Raw genomic sequence first — 22436 nt, forward strand, 5'->3', positions numbered from 1 at the left:
TCCTTGGTGGCTGTTATCCGAATTGCAGATTCCTGGAACAGCCCCATTTTTCCTTGGCATCCAAACATCATCAATCCCTTTTAGGAGCTCTCAGGAATCTGCCTAAATTCATTTCATCCAAAAATCCCACTTTTTCCACCTAGAAATCTGACTTGGAGTGGGATTTATGGCAGCCCATTGTGAATAAATTTTTATGGAGAGTGCCAAAGAAAATGAAAGGAATTTTGGAGTTAAATTAAAATCCTGAGCCTTATGGTTTGTTTTTGCATTGCAGCCTTTTTCACTCCTTTTCCAAAGGAATCTCAGTGTTTTTCCTAAAATACTTTTTAGTAAAAAAATCTAAAAATGATTCCTTTGAAATCCAGTATCCAGCACAACCCTGCAAGGTACTTATAAATTATTTATTATTTACTAGTCACAAAGTAATGGCATCTTCTAAGTAAGAACCAAAAATAATACTCCTCCATTATTTTCTATACATTTTTGAAAGGTGCTAAAATGGGAAAATATAAAGAAAATAGTGATTGTAGTATTTATATTGTTATATATAAAATAATGAAATACCAAGAAACAAGTATAAAAAATGCACCTGCTTAAGAAAGAACAGGAGAAATATTCATGTTTTCATGACTTGTTTTCTTTCCCTGCTGTAATTCATATTTCTGCTGACTACAGAATTGTTTCCAGGGGATCAAAAGTAGCAGCCAAACGCTGTTCAGCTCTGGAAGTTCTGATTCTTTAAACAAGTCATTAATTCTGGAATTTGATGTGTGGAATAATTAAGTAGCCTGTAGTTTATTACTCCTGTTAGAGTCACTGTTATGGGCAGTTGTTGGCAGCAGAATTTATTTAACCTTCCTTTTTATCTCTTTTTTTGCAACCAAACAGATTCAAAGAGTAAGTATTCATTTCCAGCTTTGTTTCTTCCAGCTTCCGTAGGAGTACTGACTAATTTTATTCTCAAAATATATATTTTTTTAAATTTCTATACTCCTGTTTGCTCCTGAACTCTTGGTGTGATGAGTTTAGAAGTGATTTATTTCTGTGGCTACTCGGTGTCATTGGGGTAGATCAGTCACATGACGCTGGTGGTGCTCCCCACACGAGGAGCTTTGTTTTCTGGACAGAGAACAGAAATTTATTCCACAGTGATTTTATTCCATATTAAAAAACAAACAAACAAAAAAAAAAACCCAGAGAAACAAACAAACAAAAAAAAAACACAAAAAAAAGGACTTTTTTCAGGAAAAACTGTTCATTGAACAGAAATTTCCCAGCCAACTCCATTAAGAAACAGGAGTTGTGAGTGGGCAAGGGGGAGTGGCATCAAACTGAAAGAGAGTCGGTTTGGATGGGATCTTGGGAAGGAATTGTTCCCTGGGAGGGTGGGCAGGCCCTGGCACAGGGTGCCCAGAGCAGCTGGGGCTGCCCCTGGATCCCTGGCAGTGTCCAAGGCCAGGCTGGACATTGGGGCTTGGAGCAGCCACTGTCCCATGGCAGGGGTGGCACTGGATGGGCTTTGAGGTCCTTTCCAACCCAAACCATTCTGGGAACTGGGAAGCTCTGGGAATCCACCAAAACAGAACAACAGGGAGCTGAAAAATCCAGGAGAAGATGATCACGTTGCTACTTGGATGAAGACAAAATCCAGGGATGTTTATAAACCGCAGGGCAAGAACATAGAAAACTTCACATTTTGGCTTTACTGGGGGCATGTTTTGGGGTTTTCTGATGGGTGTTTCTCCTTCCTCCCGTGGCTCTCCGAAGGCGCCAGGCTGAGTGTGCCAAGACTGCGAGGATCCAGATGGCTCTGCCAGCAGGAAAACCGGCCGGAGCCGCGGCCAACAACCTCTATGAGGAGCTTGGAGACAGCACCATGTGAGTATTCCTTGAGATCCATCCAGAAAAGCACTGCCCAGGGCAACCTGGGATAGTGGGAGGTGTCCCTGCTCATGGCAGAGGGTGGAATGAGATGGGCTTTAAGGTCCCTCCCAATCCAAACTGTTCTGGGATTCTATGAAATCGTTTCATGCAGTCTGTGCAAAAGGCTTTTCTTCATTCCCCAGCTGCTTGGCCTTCTCCAACATCCAGAAAAAGAAATAGGCTGACCCTGCATGGAGGGAAAAACCCAATTTAATCGTCTTGTAGTGCATGGGGGGACCTTTAACAGGCTTCAAGTGGGCAAAAAGGTCTCACCAGATGGTTTTCCTAAGAGCAAGATCCTACAGCAGGTCATTGCTGCCAGGCTTGGATTCCTTGGCACATCCAGGCCAGCACTCCATATTTTCCAAAGCTGTTGAGTAAACACATCCAATAAAATTCATTCTTGTCCATTGCACACATACAAAATGATAATTCCCTGAAAACTGCTGCCCCAAATTCCCCATTTCCTGTAGTAAGAAGTGTTCGGTTTGTTGGGGGGTTTTTTGTTCTAAATTTAAACCTGTTCAAATATTGAAATTAAAGGAACTATCAAGGCAGAGAAGCCCCTGGCAGCTCACTAAACGCATCTTTTACCTCTTACATGCTCATAAAATAATAATCTTGCAAGGCTGGCTCCCTTTTCATGCCTCTGTAAACCTGAAGTTGATGGACTCCAACAACAATTTAACTCACAGTAGGAAAATATTCCAGCCAATTATTATTTGTCTGATACTGGGGGGGGGGGGGATGTTGATAGGCTTTGCCACACTTCAGCTCTGTTTATACTTGAAAACCGAGGAATGCTGACGAGCCCAGCTTTAATAATACTTGGAGCAGGTAGGGAATGAATGGGTGGTGGAAGTGAGGATTGCTCCGTTTTCAATCATCATTCGTTTTGCCCAGAAAGTTGAAATTTTCCACCTGCTGTGATGGAGTTTATAAAATGTCACAGGTCCACGAGAGAGCTTTAACTCTTGGACAACTGGGTGCAGTCTCTGCATGTGGAATAATTCCAGGGCTTGAGCTTTTCTGGGTAAATAGGGGGCTAAAAAATGCTGGGAGCAGGACTAGCTTCTCCCAAGGGCTGAATTTTTGCCTTTTGCCTTTGTCAAGTTATGCTTGGGCAAGAAGGGAGGGAAAATGTGTGGAGTAAAGTTTTTTGGAATGGGAACACTTCTGTTTGTGAGTTACATCTGTACCCTTATGCAGGGGGATGCCTGCTGGATAAAATTCACTTTTTTTTTTTTTTTACACTAAACCAAATTTCTTCTGAAATTAATGATGTGATGCTAAACCCAGAAAAAGCCTCATTGTGCTTTATCTGCAAAGGTTTTTTTGGGGTTTAGTACTGCCCCAAAGAGGTGCCAGTTCCCAGATCTGCAGTATTGACTTTGAGGCTTAGCTTTATGTTAATTTGGACAAAAAATAGTCTTTGTTGCACCAAAAAAGGGGCTGTAGTTGGAATATTTTCTCTCAGATGTCTTTGCGTACAACCAAGGCTTATTCATCATGCTGAGGAACTGATTAAACACAAAGATCCTTCAAAGATAAATCAAAACCCATAGGATTTTAAAGAAAATAACAGCCTTCAATAAATATAATTACAAATTAACTTTTTCTTTAAAAGTTTTCTTTTCTTTCTTGCCCGTTAAATACTTTGCTGCAGTGCACAGGTATACCTTAGGAAATTCATATTTGGGAAAAATCTTTTATTGCCATTTTTCATGAGTTTTAGTACAATATTCCCTGTTTTAGTTTTCCTAAGTCTGCCATCTTTCATTTGCACTGTCTTGTTTGCTTTCTTTGGTGTTTATGGCAAATGAAATGGAACAAAGTTCTTTAGTTTTAAATCTGCCTTGTCTCACCATTTTCATTTTTCCCTGTCTTTGGATCCATAGGCATCAGTAAGTAAGCTTCTTTCATTGTCTTAATATTTGTAGCTGGTAGAAATTAGTTAATTTTCCTTCCAGCGATTCCCATCCAACCTTGCAAGGTGAAGCTCATATTTTATTTGTCCATTGAGCAGGAAAGACATTTACTGGGAAGTTCCAATACTTCTGTGCTTCTTTATCCCTCTTCTTGGAAGTAGACAGAGGAAGGGTGATTGCTGAACTTGAAGGGCGTTATTTCTAAAGCCAAAGGGTCAAAAAAAGCCAAAGCAACACTGAGTGCATGAACAGAAGTTTGCTGGGAGTTCATGGATTTATGGCTGAATTTAAACCTTCCTTGGCTGTTAATTCCAGTGCCATGCAAGACCTGTAGAGTCTTTGAGTTCACAGAAATGGAACTCACTGCTCCTCAGTGATTGAAACAGCTTCACACAAACAGAAAAACCTTGTGGAGTCACCTCAGCTCTCGGAGGCCTCATGTGGAGCGAGGAGGGAGCTGAGGAGCTTTGAAATAATCTGCTCCAGTGGCAGAAAGGTGGTGGCACCTTGCATGAGCCTTCTGCTGGAGGGGCTCCTTCAAGTTCAGAGTCGCTGCTGCTCTCTCCTCTCAGTATGTGCAGTGCTTGGCTGACCTCAAAGGTGGCTGCTTCAGAATTCAGTCACTTTATAGCTCAGGGGCCCAGCACAGGGAGGGCCTGGAGCTGCTGGAGAGAGGCCAGAGGAGGCTCCAGGATGAGCAGAGGGATGGAGCAGCTCTGCTGGGAGGAAAGGCTGGGAGAGCTGGGATTGTTCAGCCTGGAGAGGAGAAGCTCTGGGGTGACCTCATTGGGGCCTTCCAGGGCCTGAAGGAGCTACAGGAAACATGGAGAGAGACTCTTTACAAGGGATAGAGGAACAGGACACAGGGAATGGCTTCCCAGTGCCAGAGGGCAGGGATGGATGGGATATTGGGAAGGAATTGTTCCCTGGGAGGGTGGGCAGGCCCTGGCACAGGGTGCCCAGAGCAGCTGGGGCTGCCCCTGGATCCCTGGCAGTGTGCAAGGCCAGGCTGGACATTGGAGCTTGGAGCAGCCTGGGACAGTGGAAGGTGTCCCTGCCCATGGCAGGGGGTTGGAGCTAGGTCATCTTTAATCCTTTCCAATCCACACCCTGCTGGGATTCTCTAATTAGTGTGAAGTTAATTATTTGTATTCATTCTGCCCAGAGGAAGCCTTAGGCACACTCAGCTCTGGCAAACTGCACTGCCTGGGGAGAGTTTATTCACTCTGTGGAGCTCTGCTGGGTGTTTATTTGCAAATGGGAGAATGATCCCTGGGTTCTGTGCAGGAATTCCAGTCCTCCTGGCTCCCTGGGCCATTAGGAAGCTGGGGGTTCCCTGCCTGGGTGGTCCCCTGATCAAAACAAAAAACAAAAGTCAGGAAACAAAAGTGTTTTGTTACTAAATACAGACCCTCAGGGGACTTTTACATCTTAAATAATTTAGAGGGAAATTGAGATCTCTTAATTAACTCCTAGGTATTTAAATTTCTCTTCCAGTTTTGCTAGGGAATATTAACCACCAGAGGTTAATTTTTCATTCATTTGGATTTAGTTGTATTTTCTGAGCTATGAAACACCACCACCAAAACCCACAGAACGATGTGACCAAGAGGTCTAAACTTCATCTTCCAACATTCACAGCATCATGGAAAACTCCCTTTTTTCCCTCCTATTCCTTTGCCAAAATTCAAATTTTGGTAGAGACAAGGCTTAGGATTTTTAAGTCAGAACTTGTGTGAAAATCTTGGACGCCTCTAAGTCACTAAAACCAGTCTTAAATGCTATTTTAATTTGTGCAAGTAGATGAGATTGCTCCTCATGCTGTACTTTAGCTCTGCCTGACACAGGCCCAAATCTTAAATTTCTCACTGTTTGAGAGAAAAACAAGTTTCATTTCAGCCTGAGGTGAGCATTATTTAAAATAGGCCTCACAGGGCACTTTTCTAGCAGGCACTTCAGGGCATTTTAAAATACTGTTTATTTTCAAATCTGCTCAGAAGGTTATGGTATTAAAAATATTTGAGGGGGGAGGTTAATGAGGGACTGGGAGGTGACAGGTGAAGTCCAGAAAGTGGTGACACCTCCTACTTTTGATGTAGAAATTCGATGTAACCCAACCACAAGGATTTTTAACTGGGTTCAACGTGGTGAAGAGATGAAATTCAGACACACAAGAGATGAGATTCATTCACATATTGATACTTCGGGGATGTTTTGTGTCTCTGGGTGGATAGGGCACAATATTAACTGATAATTTGGAATTCTAAGAGGTTTTTTGAAGGAGACGTGGGTTTATTTTTGAACTCGCCAAGTAGCTACGCAGCTCCAAATTAAAACAAGCAGCAGCTTGTTTTAATTTTCCTTCCTTCCCCCTTAAAGAAGATGCAAAAGTAAATGTCTTGCCCGGTAGTAGATGCGCTCCTTCTGTTGGGTTGTAGCTCGCTAGAAGTGATTTAATGGCTCTGCTTCATGTCATAAGTTCTTTTTTTCTCTCTCTCATAAGTACCTATGTCCATGCATGTTTCCTCACATGTGATTATCTTCTTTTCTTTCAAGTCTTTTTCTTCTCTACCATTTCCAACAAAGCAGGGGAAAAAAGTCAGTCTTAGAAGAAGGAGACCGACAGAGAGTTATAAGCAGCTTTGCTTCCCGTGCTATAGAGGCTCACAAGCAATCCAATATCAATGGATGCCTGAACAATAACCTCCCCAAATCCTCGAGTAACATCACTTTTTTGTCCGATGAGAACCCGCTAAGGACCCGAAACCCGTTGTACATGGAAGGTTCCCCTCAAAGCCCCGCTGCCGCAGGGTTCCTATGGAAAAGGAACAATGCTTTAGATACTCTTTCTCCTTCAAGACTGGTCTGGAGAGAGGCCTCTTTGGGGGGCAGCTACCGGGCGTGGACAGTGCCCACTCACCTGACCAGGAGACACACGCAGGGGTCCCTGGGTAGGCCGGTTATCATGGACCCCATCCAGTGGCAGCAGCAGAGACTCACGGCCAAGGAGGAAGGAGCTGAAAATCCGGATAGCAGTGACGATGTCAGCAGTCCACTCTTCCAAAGGATAAGTAGCCCCAAGCTGACTGTGAAGGAGAAGGCGAGGCAGTTCGAGGCGCTGCAGGAAATGAAGCAAGTGAGGTCTCCTGAGGTGAAATCCACGCGGTCGCCCACACACAGCGCCAGTATCCAGGAGGGAGAGAACGCGCCAGAGCAGTCTCCCAAAAGTGTGGTGGCTTCTCCCCGCCTTCGCTCCTCCCCTGTGTCCTCTCCAACACCTTGTGCTGAAGGAGTTGAAGCGGAGACTGCCGTGGTCCCCGCTGTAATCGTCACTCACCATAACGGCCCTGAAGAACATTCTCCTCCACCGACTCGCAAACCAACTCCTCCATCTTCTAGGATAAAGAAACCACTTTGCCAAAGTTTTCTAGCTCCTCACACCAAAGAAGTTGTAGAAAGCATTCCAGACCCACCTAAAATTCCCCCACCCCCACCTCCACAACTGCCACCTCCACTGCCACCACCACCTCCATCTCCTCCTCTGTTGCCACCACATCCTCCGCCTCCACCTCCAGTTTCTCTTCCTCCTCCTCCTCCTTCTTCTCCTTCTTCTTCTTCTTCCTCCTCTCCATCTCCTCTTAGCACGCAGCTGCTGTCCCCTGCCAAGCATTCCAAATCCCCTGCCAAACAGCCAGCTGTCCCCGCCCCGGCCGCAGTGCCAGAGCCTCCTCCTCGCAGGGAGCTCAAAGGAATTCTTAAAAACATTCAGAATTTGGCCGCCATCGAGAAGTCGGTGGCCAACATGTACAGCCAAATAGACAAGAACCACCTGCTGCCCAAGCACGTCCCCAAGCTCAAACCAGCCCCGAGCCCGGAGCTCCCGACTCCAGAAGCCGCGGCCGAGCACAACCAGCAGAATGGGAACTTGAGCTGTGTTGTGGAGGAGCTGGAGAAACGCTTCCCCTCACAGTCAACAGCTCTGTAATGCTCACGGGTGGATGTCCCTGCTTTCTTTGAGTGGGAGGACTCTAATGCAGCACACGGTATCTGCCTCAGACTCTCCAGAAATCCCAACTTTTCCCCCTTTTTCTGCTGTGCACCATGACTTCCCCACTCCTGATCCTAAATGGAGAGATGTTGTCTTTGCCGTTCGCTCAAAACTTTGTGATGTAAAATATAACTCTCCAAGTTGTTTTCTCAGAACTACATCTTGCTGCTTCTTAGTCTGTTTACTGGAAGTTCTTGGGGAAAACTGTCCATTTTCACCCAAAGCTGGGGCATAGATGGCAGTGGGCTCAATACTTCTTTAAGCAGCCTTCACTGTAGGTAACATCAGTAAGATTTTCCTGTAGCTATGATTGGAATCTCTTGCTTTGCCCATAAAATGCCCCACCTGGAAGGAATCTTCTGCCGCACATTGGGTGTCAAAGCAAGGAAGGCCTGGCAGCAGCAGGCTCAGCTTCGGTGAGCCGGGTTATTGGGTGGGCCTTGAGCAACCTGGGATGGTGGCCCTGGCCATGGGATGAGCTTTAAGGTCCCTTGCAAGCCAGGCATTCCATAATTCCATACTGCGTCTCCCTATTCTGGGGGCTCTGCTCTGCTGACGTTTTCTGGCAGCTCAGTTCCTATGTCCAGTGAGAAGAAAGGTTTGCTTTTGGTTTCTCAGCAAGCGTGGCTGTGTCCCCACTCCTGTTCTTCATCTTCTGCCTTCCATTGCATTTTTTTTTTATACTGTAACTGCATGTGAAAAGTTTTTATTTTGTAAATTCCTTTCATGTACAAAGCATTTGTTGTTTGTTTTTTATGATTGCGCATGTGCATGTTGTTGCTGTCTCTCTTTAATTTCCATGCTGGTCTGTCACGAGCTGAAACATCTCAATTAAATTGTAATAAAGTCACTCTGATTAGTGTCACCAGGTGAAGGTTTTCCAAGTGCTTGTAAAAATCCACACAATGTGGATTTACTTACCAGCTTTTTTGCTCACAGGCATCTAAATTAGATCTTTACATGAAATATGTCAATTATAAATGTTTATGTAAAGTAAATTAGATTGTCCTTTGAAAAAATGGTAAGTAAAGGCAGTTTGGGCATTTAAATGCTTGGTTCAACTTTCAAGTTTCCTTTCAGTCCTTTACCAAAATCTGAAAAGTTTAGGATGACAACTTTGAAAACCATATTGGGAAAGGCAGATGTTACCTAATGAAGCAAAACTAAAACGCCAGTTTGGTATCAGCGTTGTAATTCTGAGCACAAAGGTAACAAATTCTTTGTCAGGCTGTTTATCAGACTCAGCATCTCCATGGTGCTTGGCTTTTTCTCTTTCTCCTGTTTTTTTTGAAGTCTGCAGTTAGGACATGCGTGGATGCTTCAGTCAGAAGTTGCTCAAGGTAGTTCCTCACTCTTTGCCCCAGTGCCAAACTCCATGAACTCCATCCCACAATTTCTGCTGATCCATTAGAATTTTCCTTTACTTAAAACCCTTGTTGGGATAGGCTGTAGGATCAAGGTAGGTGTAGGAGTAGCTAAACATGTGAGGGGAGGGATTATCCATCCTATTTTTGCTGTAACAGAATCTGTGTCATTTTTGGGATGTGTACATTTTTGGTGCTCAGTTCTCCAAGGGTGGCACGACTGCAGTGTTTTAATCAATTTCCCAAAGCTCAGCACCTATTAGGTAGAGAATTGTTAGAATTGAAGAGCCAGAGTGGGAATATGATTTAAATGTTTCCCTCTGTGTCCCGGCCATGCTCCTGGCAAGGGGACAGTGGGAAGAGGGCAGAGATGGGCATGAAAAAGTATCGGGCTGCTCATGTTCAGAGTGGATCAACCCCAAAGTCAGAAATTAAAATTGAAGTGCCCAAGTCCCACATTAGAGCTTGTAAAGAGCTGCTGTTGTGCAGATCTTTACATCCCCAGTGAAATATGACACAAATAAGACGTGATTTTGTGGTCTGCAAGGTCACACAGCAGAAGTGGAGCTGTCGAGTCATTCACAGCGTAAACTCCAACGGTTCAGTTTGGCTACTGATTTTGGGATGTTCCTTTGGGATGTTCCTTAAGAAGAAAGAGTGGCCATCACACAGAAGCTCCACTTTAAATATTAAATTTCATTGTTTCAGAAGGGTCTGGGAGGGGGTCATGGCAATCAGCTCTTTATTGATGAGCAGCATTTACTTTCTCCTTCTGGAAATCTTGATGAAGTTGAAAACTTTACAAAACTGGTTTCATTTTGTCTGAATATAACGCAGTCTTTGTTCTCCTGCTGGCTTTTTAAATAGTCTTTTTTAACAAAATGAATTTTATTAGACTGGGAAAGAGGAAAGAGGCTGTACCAGGGGAGTTCTGTCCCACTGAGATGTCTGGGTGCTGCAGGGGGAATTGTTTTAAACCAAAAGAGGAGGAGTTTAGATGAGATGTTAGGAAGGAATTGTTCCCTGGGAGGGTGGGCAGGCCCTGGCACAGGGTGCCCAGAGAAGCTGGGGCTGCCCCTGGATCCCTGGCAGTGTCCAAGGCCAAGTTGGACACTGGGGCTTGGAGCAGCCTGGGATAGTGGAAGGTGGGTGGAGGTGGAAGAGGATGAGCTTTAAGGTCCTTTCCAACCCAAACCATTCCATGATCCCATGGTACTGCAGTTCTGCAGCACTACGAAGGATTAGATCCAATGTAGGAGTTGGTAGCAAGTTGAGCATCTGTAATAATTTAGATATAATTTACCCCTCTCACATTGTCTGATTTGGTCAGTTGGGGTCTGATGTGACCCTCGCTATATCTCTCATTCTTTCATCATCAGCTTGACGGGGCCAAGTCCTGAGCAGGAGCAGAGATGGCATCAGTGGAGAGTTCTTCCATGCAAAGCTGGAATTTCATCACAGTGTTATCATTACTCATCCTCCTTCCCAATTTTGTTCTCTGCTTCAGCTCTGAACTGCAGGAAATCTCCATTTTAGGAGCCGGGGCAAACTGATAAGTAGTTGTTCCCTTTGTGATGATTTTGCTTTAAGTATGAAAACAGATCTAAGTTGTGGAAGAGCAAACACCTGCTGGGGTGTCAGGAATTGGGGAACTGCTGCTTTAGGCAAATCCCAGTCCCTTTAACCTCTTTCAGCAGTGAAAGGTTGGCACATCTTGTCCATGTGAGTTCATTCTGCCTTTGTCTCTCCCCTTAAGTACCAGCTCTGTGTTCTGGCTGTCCTGTTACCTCACATCCTCACAGGCTCCACGGCTTCGCTTCCCATTCCACAGGGAAGATTTCCCTCTGACTGACTGCAGCGAAGTCTGGCTGAGAACATTTCCCAGAAGCAATCCCTCCCTCTGTGGAGAGCTTTAATTCCTTCCTGGAAACAAATGATGTTGTTCTGACCTTTGTCTGTATGCCAGAATAGATCCTGGTGCTGTATTGAGTGAATGGGTATTTTCTGTCTTTCGGGGACCTTTTTTTCCTTCTAATCATGGCCACACAAAACTACTTGAGCAATATCAGCAAAACTCAGCATGGTGCTATTTTTATGAAAGTTGAATTCCAAATTTAATTAGAATTGCTCATATTATGCTTTTAATCTGCAATATAGTGCAATTAAGAGTAATAGGCTTCCTTCTCCTCAGACTTCCTCTATCCCAGGATTGTTGTAGGCGATATGGAAACTAAATCCAGCGTTCCTCGAGTGGGCTTTGAAAAGTCAGATCATCTTTGGATGATAAATCTTCATTTCAGCTGGCCATGAGGTTTCTATTACATAGGCCACAGCACTAATTCAATGCTGATAATCAATTCCATGTGCTGAATATTAATAGGAAGATTTAGAGATGAGGATATTAAAGAATTAAAAGGATTTCTCTGGTCTTTATTATTTATTTAGTGTAATTAAAGACTTCTTCATGACTGCTGGCTGTGTCCTAGGATAAGCCTAACGTAATTTTGAGCATTTACCCTTTCCTTCTTAAAAACCATAATACAAATAATCCAGACTTATCCTTAAGAAAAATTCAAAGGCCTAAATTGTTGTTCTCTAGTTTTGCTGAAGTCATTTCAGTTTTCATGCACAAAATGTGAAAATAGAAAACTTGATAGACATAAATGCATTGGTCATGCCCAGGAATGGCTCCAAGAAAATGAATTAAACCAACAATAAATTCCCAATAAGATCAGAAGCACAAAGCCTGTGGCAAAATAACCACAGATAGCAAAAAAAAAGGAGATTTAACTCCCCCCTACTGAGCAAATGTTAGGAAAGGTGTAATTGGAATAATCATGTTGGTACAAGAATTTAGTAACAGGAGCTCCAGGGCAACTCCTGATGGATACAGAAAGTCCAGGAGTAGAAGAGAAGTTGTTTCACTGCTTGAGCAGAGGTGTGAGGGAACAGGGTTCCCTCCCAATCCCCCTTTCTGTGTGCTGAGTCCCTTTGGATGCACTGGCTCTTGGGGACTGGGGATTGGGGATTTCTCCTCATCATTTCACAATCTAAAGCAAGAAAAGAGCCCTAAGCTTCTCCAGCCTTTCCCATGCAATGATCCCTGTGTCCAGAGCAAACCCAAAGAAAAACATATTTGGTGTTAGGGATATGTATTTCTTTCCATGCTAATTATATTTCTAATTACATTCTCTTTCACTCCTCTTCAGCAAGAATGGCAATGTGCATCTTTGTGCAGGCTCACAGCATTATCCTAATTTATTTCTTTTCTTTTTCTGGCTTCTAGGCGAGGATATGCACAGCAAGAGGTAAGGCTGGTGCCCAGTCACCTTTAAAATGTTAATTACACCAATGTGCTTTTGCCGTGCGGCCCAAGAGTGTGGGCAGCAGGGGAATGGGGAATTCTGCCCTTCTGCTCTGCTCAGGTGAGACCCCACCTGGAATTCTGTGCACAGTTCTGGTGCCTCCAACACAAGAGGGACGTGGAACTGTTGGAGCAGGTCCAGAGGAGGCCACTGAGGTGCTGAGGGGACTGGAGCACCTCCCCTCTGGAGCCAGGCTGGGAGAGCTGGGGCTGCTCAGCCGGGAGAGGAGAAGGTTGTGTGGAGAGCTCACAGCTCCTTCCAGGGCCTGAAGGGATACAGGGAAACTGGAGAGGGACCCTGCAGCAGGAACTGGAGGGACAGGACACAGGGAATGGCTTCCCAGTGCCAGAGGGCAGGATTAGATTGGGTGTTAGGAAGGAATTGTTCCCTGGGAGGGTGGGCAGGCCCTGACACAGGGGGCTTGGAGCAGCCTGGGACAGTGGAAGGTGTCCCTGCCCATGGCAGGGGGTGGGGTGATCTAAGCTTTGAGGCCCCTTCCATCCCAAACCACCTGGGATTGTGTGTTGTGGAACTTTTGGGTACTGGGTGCTTTAGAGACCAGAAATTGCAAGTGATCCAAGAAGCTGATGAGGCGTAGATCCCCTGGGGGGCGGAGATCCATTGTGGCACGGGTGCGACCTCCAGCTCCGAGATTGCTGTTTAACCATTCCATAACTGCTGTTTTCCAGTGTCACACCCAGTCACCTGCCAGGCAGGGATGGGGCTCCACGGACCTTCCCTGCAGCGCTCTGAGGTCTGCTGCTCCTGCAGCAGCACTTTCTCCAGCAATGAAACAAAAGAGTTTCCTTCAGAACAATCTCATTCCATAATTGGAAAGTTCTCCAAAATACATTTCTATCATAAAGGCTGATACTTGCTGATTTTTTTTCCTCCCTTTGCACAGCTGGTTTGTGTCTCTTAATTCAGACAGAGAATGTAGTTCTCTTGTCCTCTGGTAGAAGTTCTTGAGTTAAATATTTCAGACAATCATCACAAAAACTGGGAATTTGATTTTATATTTAGGCAAAAGAAATGGTGGGCTGTAAAGGGACTTTACTGCAGCAGGTGCTCTGTGTTCTCACAGGGTATGGAAGTATCCAGCTGCCTGCCATAAAAAAACTCTAAAGGACCTGTGGTTTCAGCATTTATTACTAATCTTAGACACCAATCACCTGCACTTTAATTGTTGCTGCCTAATTAACCTCCTTCTCATTTTTTCTTGTAGCAACAGCAGTTGCTGAGACCTTCTCTTCTCAGACCAGAGGTACCACTATTTTTCATTCCTTAATTATTCTATAGGTTTTGAAATGGCTTTTACATCATTTTCTAATGAAAACTCGTCTGGCTCAGGTAATTTTTCCCCCTACTCTTACATAAAAAGTAAAGTTCTGGCATTGTAAGCCCAGTTATGTTAATTAAATACCTTAAATTTACTGCATCTTGGTACTTCCAAGGCCAGGTTGGACAGGGCTTGGAGCAACCTGGGACAGAGGAAGGTGGGACTGGATGGGCTTTAAAGTCTCTCCCAAACCACTCTGGGATCTGTGATTTTTCCCATGAGCATCTTTCAGTGGCTCACACGGGCTTCATCCCACAGTTCCAGATTCCCAGACAGAATTATTTCATTGCTCTCCAACTGCCATCTGATTTTTTCCAAGTGTCAGTCAGCTGCTGATGGATTATTGCAGCTGGAGCTGAGTTGAGCAGTTGGTGCTGGAAGCTTTAGCATCTTGCTGTGCAGTGCAATTGCAAACCTTTCTATTTCCAATCTTTTAGCCTCAAAATTGTTTCCAGAATAAGCAGTAAAAGCCAGAGTGAGACATTGCTATTTTTGTGCTACAGGATGGGGATCATTTTTGCAGTCAGAAGTAATTACATCATAAGGAATAATAATATCAGTAATTACATTTGGGCCTTTTTCACACTGTTTGCACTCAATCAGTGTTTCTCTTTTCCAGGAGTTAAGTATGGAGTCTGGAATTGATCCAGGGCAGGAATACTACGGCCAGGATTACTACAGTTATGAGCATGGGTACAGTTCCATTTTTCCTCTTTATTTCTGAAAGTGCTGCTTTTCCAGGCTGGTGATGTTTATTATTCCAGCGGTTAATCGTGGGACCTCCCTTCACCTCAGGATTACTTTAATCTTTGTGTCCACAAAGGGAACAGACAACAAAACTCTTTGCAGAGGTTAAGGGGGTATTTGATAACTCCCTGCTCCTTTAGTAATGGCATTTTCCCCTTGCAGAGTGCACAGCCCATCTCTCAGGCTGGCTTTACATCCTTTGTGTGTGTATTTCTGCTGTCTGGGAGATTAATTTCCATCACCTCCCCCCTCCTGAGTTCAGGTATTAATCCTTTCTTCTCCCAGTTCCCACCCAGCCACTGGCCTTTTAAATTTCCCTCAAAAAACACCATCCTGCCTGGTGGCATTTTGAATTTCCTGCAAAAACTGCCATCCTCTCTTGTAGCCTGTTAAATTTCCTTCAAAAAATGCCAACCTGCCTTGTGGCCTTCTGAATTTCCCTCAGAAAACACCATCCTGCCTCATGGCCTTTTGAATTTCCCTCAAAAACCCCATTCTGCCTTGTTCTGATAAAGCCCATCGGGCTCTTCAGGAATTACCTGGCATTCTCCAGAACTGATCCCAGGGAAGCTGCTCTTTCATTCCATGGTTATTAAGAAAGATCCCCCCAAAAACTCAGGTGGATTGAAGGAAGGTTGGTGCACTTAGTGGGGTCTTGACTGATCCAACAGACCTCAAAATTCAGGTCGCGGGCTTGTGCCCATTGGAACAGGAGGTTTGGGATTTGGTTGCCGCTAAGGAAAGAAGGGAGAGGGAAACACAAGGAAAGCCATTCCCATCCCTCTGGATGTGAATGTGTGCACTGATGGCTGCGTGATGAGAGGTGTGAGCACATTTGGGCCCACCCTGAGGAGCTGTGGTGTCCCTGGCAGGTACGAGCTGCCTCAGTACGGGAGCCGCCGGCGCCTGCTGTCCCCGTCGGGGATGTACGACGAGTACGGCGAGGTCGTGGTGGAGAGTGATGGTGGCTACTACTACAGTCCCCATGGGCCAGCAGCAGAGGAGGTAAGGAAGAGACTCTGGAGGGCACCTTCTGTCCCTGCAACCGCTTGAAGGGTCACCAAGCCTCATCAGGTGTACACTGGAATTGATTAGAATTAGGTTTTTTATAGATCAGTGTTAAGCGTTGTTGGCCCTTCTGAGGGCCTGTAAAGTTTGCCAGCATAAAATTCCTTTTCGTTTTCTAGGCACAAAAAGGAATTGCTGAGTTTCTGTTGGTGCCCACATCTGGTTTTAGTTCAAAGAACAATCCACTTAGACTTAGGTAATTCTATTTCATCATTACCAAATGAGGAAATCTTCCAGTATTTGAAGGGGCCTACAGGGAAGCCAGAGGAGAACTCTTCAGCAGGAACTGGAGTGACAGGACAAGAGGAATGGCTTCAGATTGGAAAAGGGAAAATTTAGATGGGATATTGGGAAGGAATTGTTCCCTGGGAGGGTGGGCAGGCCCTGGCACAGGGTGCCCAGAGCAGCTGGGGCTGCCCCTGGATCCCTGGCAGTGTCCAAGGCCAGGCTGGACATTGGGGCTCGGAGCAGCCTGGGACAGTGGAAGGTGTCCCTGCCCATGGCAGGGGTGGCACTGGATGGGCTTTGAGGTCCCTCCCAAAACCCAAACCATGCTGGGACTCTGTGAGTCCATTACTGATATTCCTCTGACTTTTTCAAGGAGAAAAGCGGTACCTAAACTCATTTGTCATAAAGTTCACAATGAAAACCAAAAAAATTGGAAATGTCAGTGATAATCAGAAGAAAGTCGATATCTTTCTTTTGAGAAAAAAGTTCAATTTTTATAAATGCCAGATCTTAATCCACTATTAAATGAGAAGAGAGAACATTTCAGTGTTTTCCCCATTTCAGAGTAAGGTAGTTGTGCACTTCCAGCCCATTCTACAACTCCCTAAAACTCTAAAATTCCAAAACATTCCCCATAACTTTGTTAAGAAAACTGTTCTAAACCAGGTAAGTTCATTTTGATGCTGGGAAATAAATGTTGCATCTATTCCTACCCTATTTTAAGGTACGGGTTTTCACAATAACTCTCTTTCAAGTGGTAATCAATTAATTTTCATAATTTGCAGGGCATGAGTCCAGTCAGAGGCCCTCCCAGCAGAGGGATAAGCCAGGCAGCAGGGCCTCAAATGGAAGGGAGACCTGTAGGTGTTGGGATGGACCTCAGCCGTGGTCCTGGAAGAGGATTTAGGAGCAGCCAGGGAAAAAGGAGGCTAAAGGGAGTGATGCATTTAAGTCGTGTGGCAGTCAGTGCCCACAAACCTGTAGGAAGAGCTGAGTCTGCTCGTTCCCGGTGGAAGAGAGCAAAGATATTCCCGATGATCCTGCAGAAAGTGAAAGGTAGGAAAGATTCCAGCTATGCCAAGCTGCTGTCAGCTCGCCAAGCAGACGGGGACAAACCCATGATGATCAGGGGAAGCTACTTCCAGAAATCCACGGATGACAGGCCCTCCATGAGGAAACTAAACCACGTGTTGAAGCGCATCAGCGTCTCCAGGAAATTCCAGGAGGGCCTTGGCAAGGATTTGGCACATGGAGAGGAAGGGTCTGAAAGGGACGAAGCCAAGTCGGGGGTTTCGATCAGTATCACGGCAGACAGCGAGCAGGAGGACAGCGACTACGAGAAGAGGAGGATGAGGAGGAGGAGGCGCACCTCGGATGAGTCCTCTGAGAAGAGCAGCAGCTCCGGCTCCGAGTCAGAAGACAAAGACTACTTGAAAATAACCCTGGATCAGGATGAGGCCACAGAAAGCACCGTGGACTCGGATGAGGAAACTGGGGATTTGGGGGATTCCGATGACGAGTCTGAATCCAGCTCCAGCAGTGAGTCGGAGGAGGACTCGTCAGAAGAGGACGATGATGAGGAAGACTCTGAGAGCGATGAAGATGGCAGCCTGTCCAAGAGCTCATCCTCACAGAGCTCTTATAGCAGGACCGGTGAGTCCAGCAGCAGGAGAAGCACGGAAATGTCCAGTGTGAAAAGCTGGGCGGGCAGCTCCCGTGGCAAACGCTCCAGCCAGAAATCCGTGAGCTCTACCACCTCAGGTAGCGACAGGGACACAAGCTACAGGAGAACCTCGGGATCCAGCTACAAGAGCAAAACCTCCTCTGCCAGCGTGGAAATAGAGGACACCATAGAAGAGGTGTCAGAAGAAGAGGAGGAGGCCGAGGAGACGGCAGATAACTCAAACAAGGTGGATTCTAAAACTGCCAAGGCAAAAGCTGCTGCTGCTGGAGAGGGCAAGGGAGGACAATCAGCTGTTCCTGGTGAGGAGAGTGAGGAGGAAAGTGCAGAGGAGGTTGATCCAGAGGACAGTGACAGGGAGGACACTGCCAGTAAGAATGAATCTTCTTGCCTAGACAGTGAAATCAGCGTGACTTCCAAAGGTACCACAGGGACAAAAAGCTCAGGCAGTGCCACATCTGGGAAAACCACCACGTCCCCTGGGACTGAGACTCAGAGCTCTGACACCAACAGGAGAGGAGTGAAAACACAGAAAAAGGTGTCCCAGGAAAGCAGCCAGACCCAGGGTACTGGAACTGCAGAGTCAGAGGCCACGGGTGACTCCACCTCCTTTTAAAGAGGAGTGACAGTAGGTGATGGTTTGCAGTGAGGAGTGCCTTTGCTTGCTGTGCCTTCAGTGTGGTCTTTCCTAAGCAATGCTCATGGGCTGGAGACAGCCAAAAGGAAAGGGCAAAGCTTATTGATCCAGCATTTCGCTGTCGTTGGGAGAGAACTGTGGAAAACCAAACTAATTCCAGCCCTGTGGATATATACATATTAAAAAATTATGTATATACACATACACACACTAGAGATATACTGACAGAGATATAGAAAGTTTAGTTTTCATGGAGCAATGAAACATGGGATTTAGGGAAGAACAGGAATGAGGAGGAGGATGTAAAGATTTTAAAGTTATCCATGTTTTCATCTTAGACTTTAATGCTATTTAATAACACGTCAGGTGAGTTCTCTGCTGTCATGGTCTGCTCTGTTTGCAGGGAGGACAAGTGGAATTGCAGCAAAACAACATTCCCAAAATTGCAGGGGATAACTGGGAGAGCTGGGATTGGGCTGTTTTCTGGATCACAGGATTCAGGTTACAAACACCAGTGATGCACAAGCCAGGAATGCTGAGGCAGGAGGACCAAGTGAGCTTGGTCAGGAGAGGAAATGGATTACATTTCCCAGCCTCTGCCCTTCCCACCTATCACCGTACAGTGGTTTTATTTTTTGTTTTATTTTATTTTATTTTATTTTATTTTATTTTATTTTATTTTATTTTGTTTTTATTTTATTTCACTTCATTATTTCATTTTATTTTATTTTATTTCATTTTATCTCATTTCATTTCATTTCATTTCATTTCATTTCATTTTGTTCAAACATCTCTTTGAACTAGATCCATGATCACTGACCTGCCCCTTTGCATCCCCACACAGCACAGCGTTGTAGCGGCACACAATGTTTTAAAGTAAATCCCACTTAAACCAAGCAGGAATAGATCCACTGGAATATATCCATGTGAAGAACATTGTCTCTCTTTGCCAGGAACAAGAAAATAGGCATCTAAGTAATTTTTACCAAGTGTGACTTCTCAAAACCTTAACATTTATCACCTATTTGTACCTTGCATGATTTTCTTTCTCTCAAAACTGGCTTTTCTCATGTTCCTGTGTGTGTTTTGCAGTGGGGGTTAACTGTGATGGCATCTTAGTGTTTGAATTACTCATTCAAGAAGGGTAATAGCTCTTTTCAGTGTGCTGCAAGGAGGCATTTCTTTTTAAAAGATCAATTATAAATTACAATACCGTGTGGGGGTTGTGTGCTCACCACAGAGGGATTACTGCTGCTACAAAGTCACAGCAGTGTGGCACTTGTTTGCATTAATTCTTAAAAAAAATACATAAGTTATATAAACCTAAAATCTGGTTTCTCCACCGTCTTCCCGAGCATCTCTACTGATCCCACCTGCCTGGAGTATTTACAAAGCCTTACACGGAGCTGTTCTGTTTTTTAACCAGCCAGTTTTGCCAGCGCTCTGCCTGAGAATTTCCCTGGTGTATGTCCCGGGATTTTCTCTGCTGGATGTGTGGTGCACACAAAGCAGAGCTGCCCAGTGCACGGAATTCACAATGCAAGGGAAAAAAACTTCCAAGGCCTTCCTAGAGTTTATACCTTGGAGTGGTTTCTTAAAAGTATCTCTCACACAGCGGCTTCCTCCTCAGTGCAAAACTAATAGAAATTGATGAGTTACTAATTAATTAACAGAAAGGGCAGGGAAATGAAGAAACAGTGCTGGGTTGTCCTGACACTTCTCTTTGTTGTCCAACAGTGGGCCAAAAAGAAGAGGATCAAGTTGGTGGTGGACCCGGAGTACGAGACCAGCTCCACGGGTGAGGAGAGCGCTCCCGACCCCAGCCAGAGGAGCCGGATGAGCACCCCCGGCGTCCAACCCAGCGGCAATGGCAACGTCTACATCGCCCAGAACGGCTCCGTGGTGCGCACCCGCCGCGGCTGCCTCGGCAACAACCTCAAAGTCACGTCCCCGGTGAGGCTGGGGAAGCAGTTCAAGAAACTGGACAAGCTGGCAGTGACGCACGAGGAGAGCGTCCCGCTGAACACGCTGTCCAAGGGACCGTCCCCAAGCAACAAAATGAACTCCAGGCCGTGCAGTGTCTCCTTTTCCTCTACTATAGGGGCCGAAAATGCAGTGACAAAGGCTGGGCCGGCCAAACTGAAAAGCACAGATGAGCAGGAATCGGTTGTTGACCACGAGGATGTCAAGGAGCCCTTGGAGTCGCACAGTGAACACACACAGTCCGACGAGGAGGAGCTCTGGATGGGCCCTTGGAACAACCTCCACATACCAATGACAAAACTGTGATTTTAGTTGATTTTTTTAGTTTCATTTTTACTTCGGTTTATAATAAACTGCGCTTTTTATTGTCACCCAGGGGCAGACGTACGGAGTTTGTATGCTGCACATCCGTTGTCCACGACAAATGGCACGCTTTAAAATTCCCAGACAAAATTTGCACTCACATTTGGACCGATCCATTGTCCTCCCCAGTTCTGACAGGCTCCCATCTCACTAAACACTACTTGGTTTCAATTAATGAGTTCTTTTTGGATCTGGAGTTCTTGTTTAATAAACAGTAAACTACTAATAAATGCACAGCCCCCTTTGGTTTAACCCTCCAGACAGTTCTATACCTGCCTGGCTTTGTTTTTCTGTATGGTACTTGTGGCTCTACTGTCTAGATTTGGGAATTGTCTATTTATGGTCAAGATTCATATCCAGAGCTCTGCCTTCTGACCTCAAAGTAATAAATTCAAAATAAACCCACCCAAGTCAATGGAGCAAATCCTCGGCTGCTGCTGAAATTTGAGTCCCAATTCCAAAGTCAGAGCAATTTATGCAAACAATGCCCAGCTGGCAAAGTTACGGAATCAGAATTCCTGACATTACAGCGCTGCCACTTAGAAAAGTGCAAGAGAAGCTGAAATAAGATAAAAATTGCAAAGAGGAAGGCAATGTGTAGCAATTAATCTTATTCAGAGCTACCTGGCCATGGTTTGTTCATTTTCTTTTGTAAATTAGCTTGTTCCAATTTTCTTCTCCAGTCAATTTTTCATCTTTTCATCTCTTCCCCCATCAGTTCTGTTTGCTTCTTTCCACAACCTTTAGGTGCAGTTTTTATGCTCCATCAGTAATTGTCATCCTATGGCTGTGTTCCTCTGGAATAAAGCAGGATGATCCACAAGCCTGTGTGATAGTGGGAGGCACTAAACAGTAATTAATGGGAAGAGGATGGATCCATTCCCAAGCCCAACTGGCTGCTGGGTTAAGCAGTGCCATCACCATTCCACTTTGATCACTTTGAACACAAACCTGCTGCAAAGACAAATGGATCCCACAGGGAAGAAGAGAAAAAGGGAATATTTTGTGAGGTTAACTTGCACAGAGAGATCTGGGAAGGGCAGAGGGTCTCAGGACACACACACATAGAGCTGTTTCCAAAATTTTAGTACTCATTACATGTGAAATACACAACATAAATTTGGGAACCTGGTTACAGCTCCTGCTTTTACCTCGAAGTTTTGAGTGTGCTGTGTCCCAGCTTGGGCAGGGAGCTGAGAATTGTCACTGTTTGTTGTCACCACCACCCAAAAAAGACAAAGCAAAGCGGTTTTCTCCAGCATGAAAGACAAGCAAAGACAAGAAGCAGAACCACGTTCACATGAGAAAAGTGTCCTGTTGTGTTGTGCAAACCTTTCCGGGGTAAGACCAAACCAATCGTGAGAACAACCTGGATTTCTCTGGAAAGATTGGAAGAGCCAACAGATGAATGTGTGTAATTAATAAGGAAGAGATTGGCATCACCACTCTCTCCCCGTTCCACAGCTGAGGCCTCACCACGAGGTCTGGCTGAGGACGGATCCACTCTGGCGGTGAAAGGACTTCGTGCTGCTGGGGCTGTGTTGGTTTTCCCTTTGCCCAGGGAAGTCCCTGGGAATGTCTGTCTTTGGGAGCTGTCCACGTGTGGTGTCGATGTGACCTCTCTGTCCAATACCTCCTTCTCAAGCTGAGGCTTCTGACCAAATATTCTGAGCAATGGTGCTTGTTTTTAGGCATGAGAAATGCACTGTAGCCTCTCACACGTGGGAAAAACAGAACACCCGGAGTTTCTTTTCCCTAATTC

At 45.2% G+C, this 22436-nt stretch overlaps 1 protein-coding gene across 1 annotated transcript in view; it reads left to right on the top strand.

Annotated features, from left to right (window-relative positions):
• Positions 1–20682, top strand: part of PCDH15 (protocadherin related 15) — a 314817-nt gene extending 294135 nt beyond the window's left edge. The window contains exons 31-37 of the mRNA XM_069018835.1: positions 1768–1878; positions 12550–12571; positions 13854–13892; positions 14587–14660; positions 15587–15719; positions 16796–18211; positions 20066–20682. Coding sequence (XP_068874936.1) covers positions 1768–1878; positions 12550–12571; positions 13854–13892; positions 14587–14660; positions 15587–15719; positions 16796–18211; positions 20066–20617 — 2347 coding nt within the window. The 3' untranslated portion in view covers positions 20618–20682. The remainder of the gene's footprint in view (positions 1–1767; positions 1879–12549; positions 12572–13853; positions 13893–14586; positions 14661–15586; positions 15720–16795; positions 18212–20065) is intronic.
• Positions 20683–22436: the final 1754 nt, after the last annotated feature.

Source organism: Aphelocoma coerulescens, chromosome 6, assembly GCF_041296385.1.
Source record: "Aphelocoma coerulescens isolate FSJ_1873_10779 chromosome 6, UR_Acoe_1.0, whole genome shotgun sequence".
Classification (NCBI taxonomy): domain Eukaryota; kingdom Metazoa; phylum Chordata; class Aves; order Passeriformes; family Corvidae; genus Aphelocoma; species Aphelocoma coerulescens.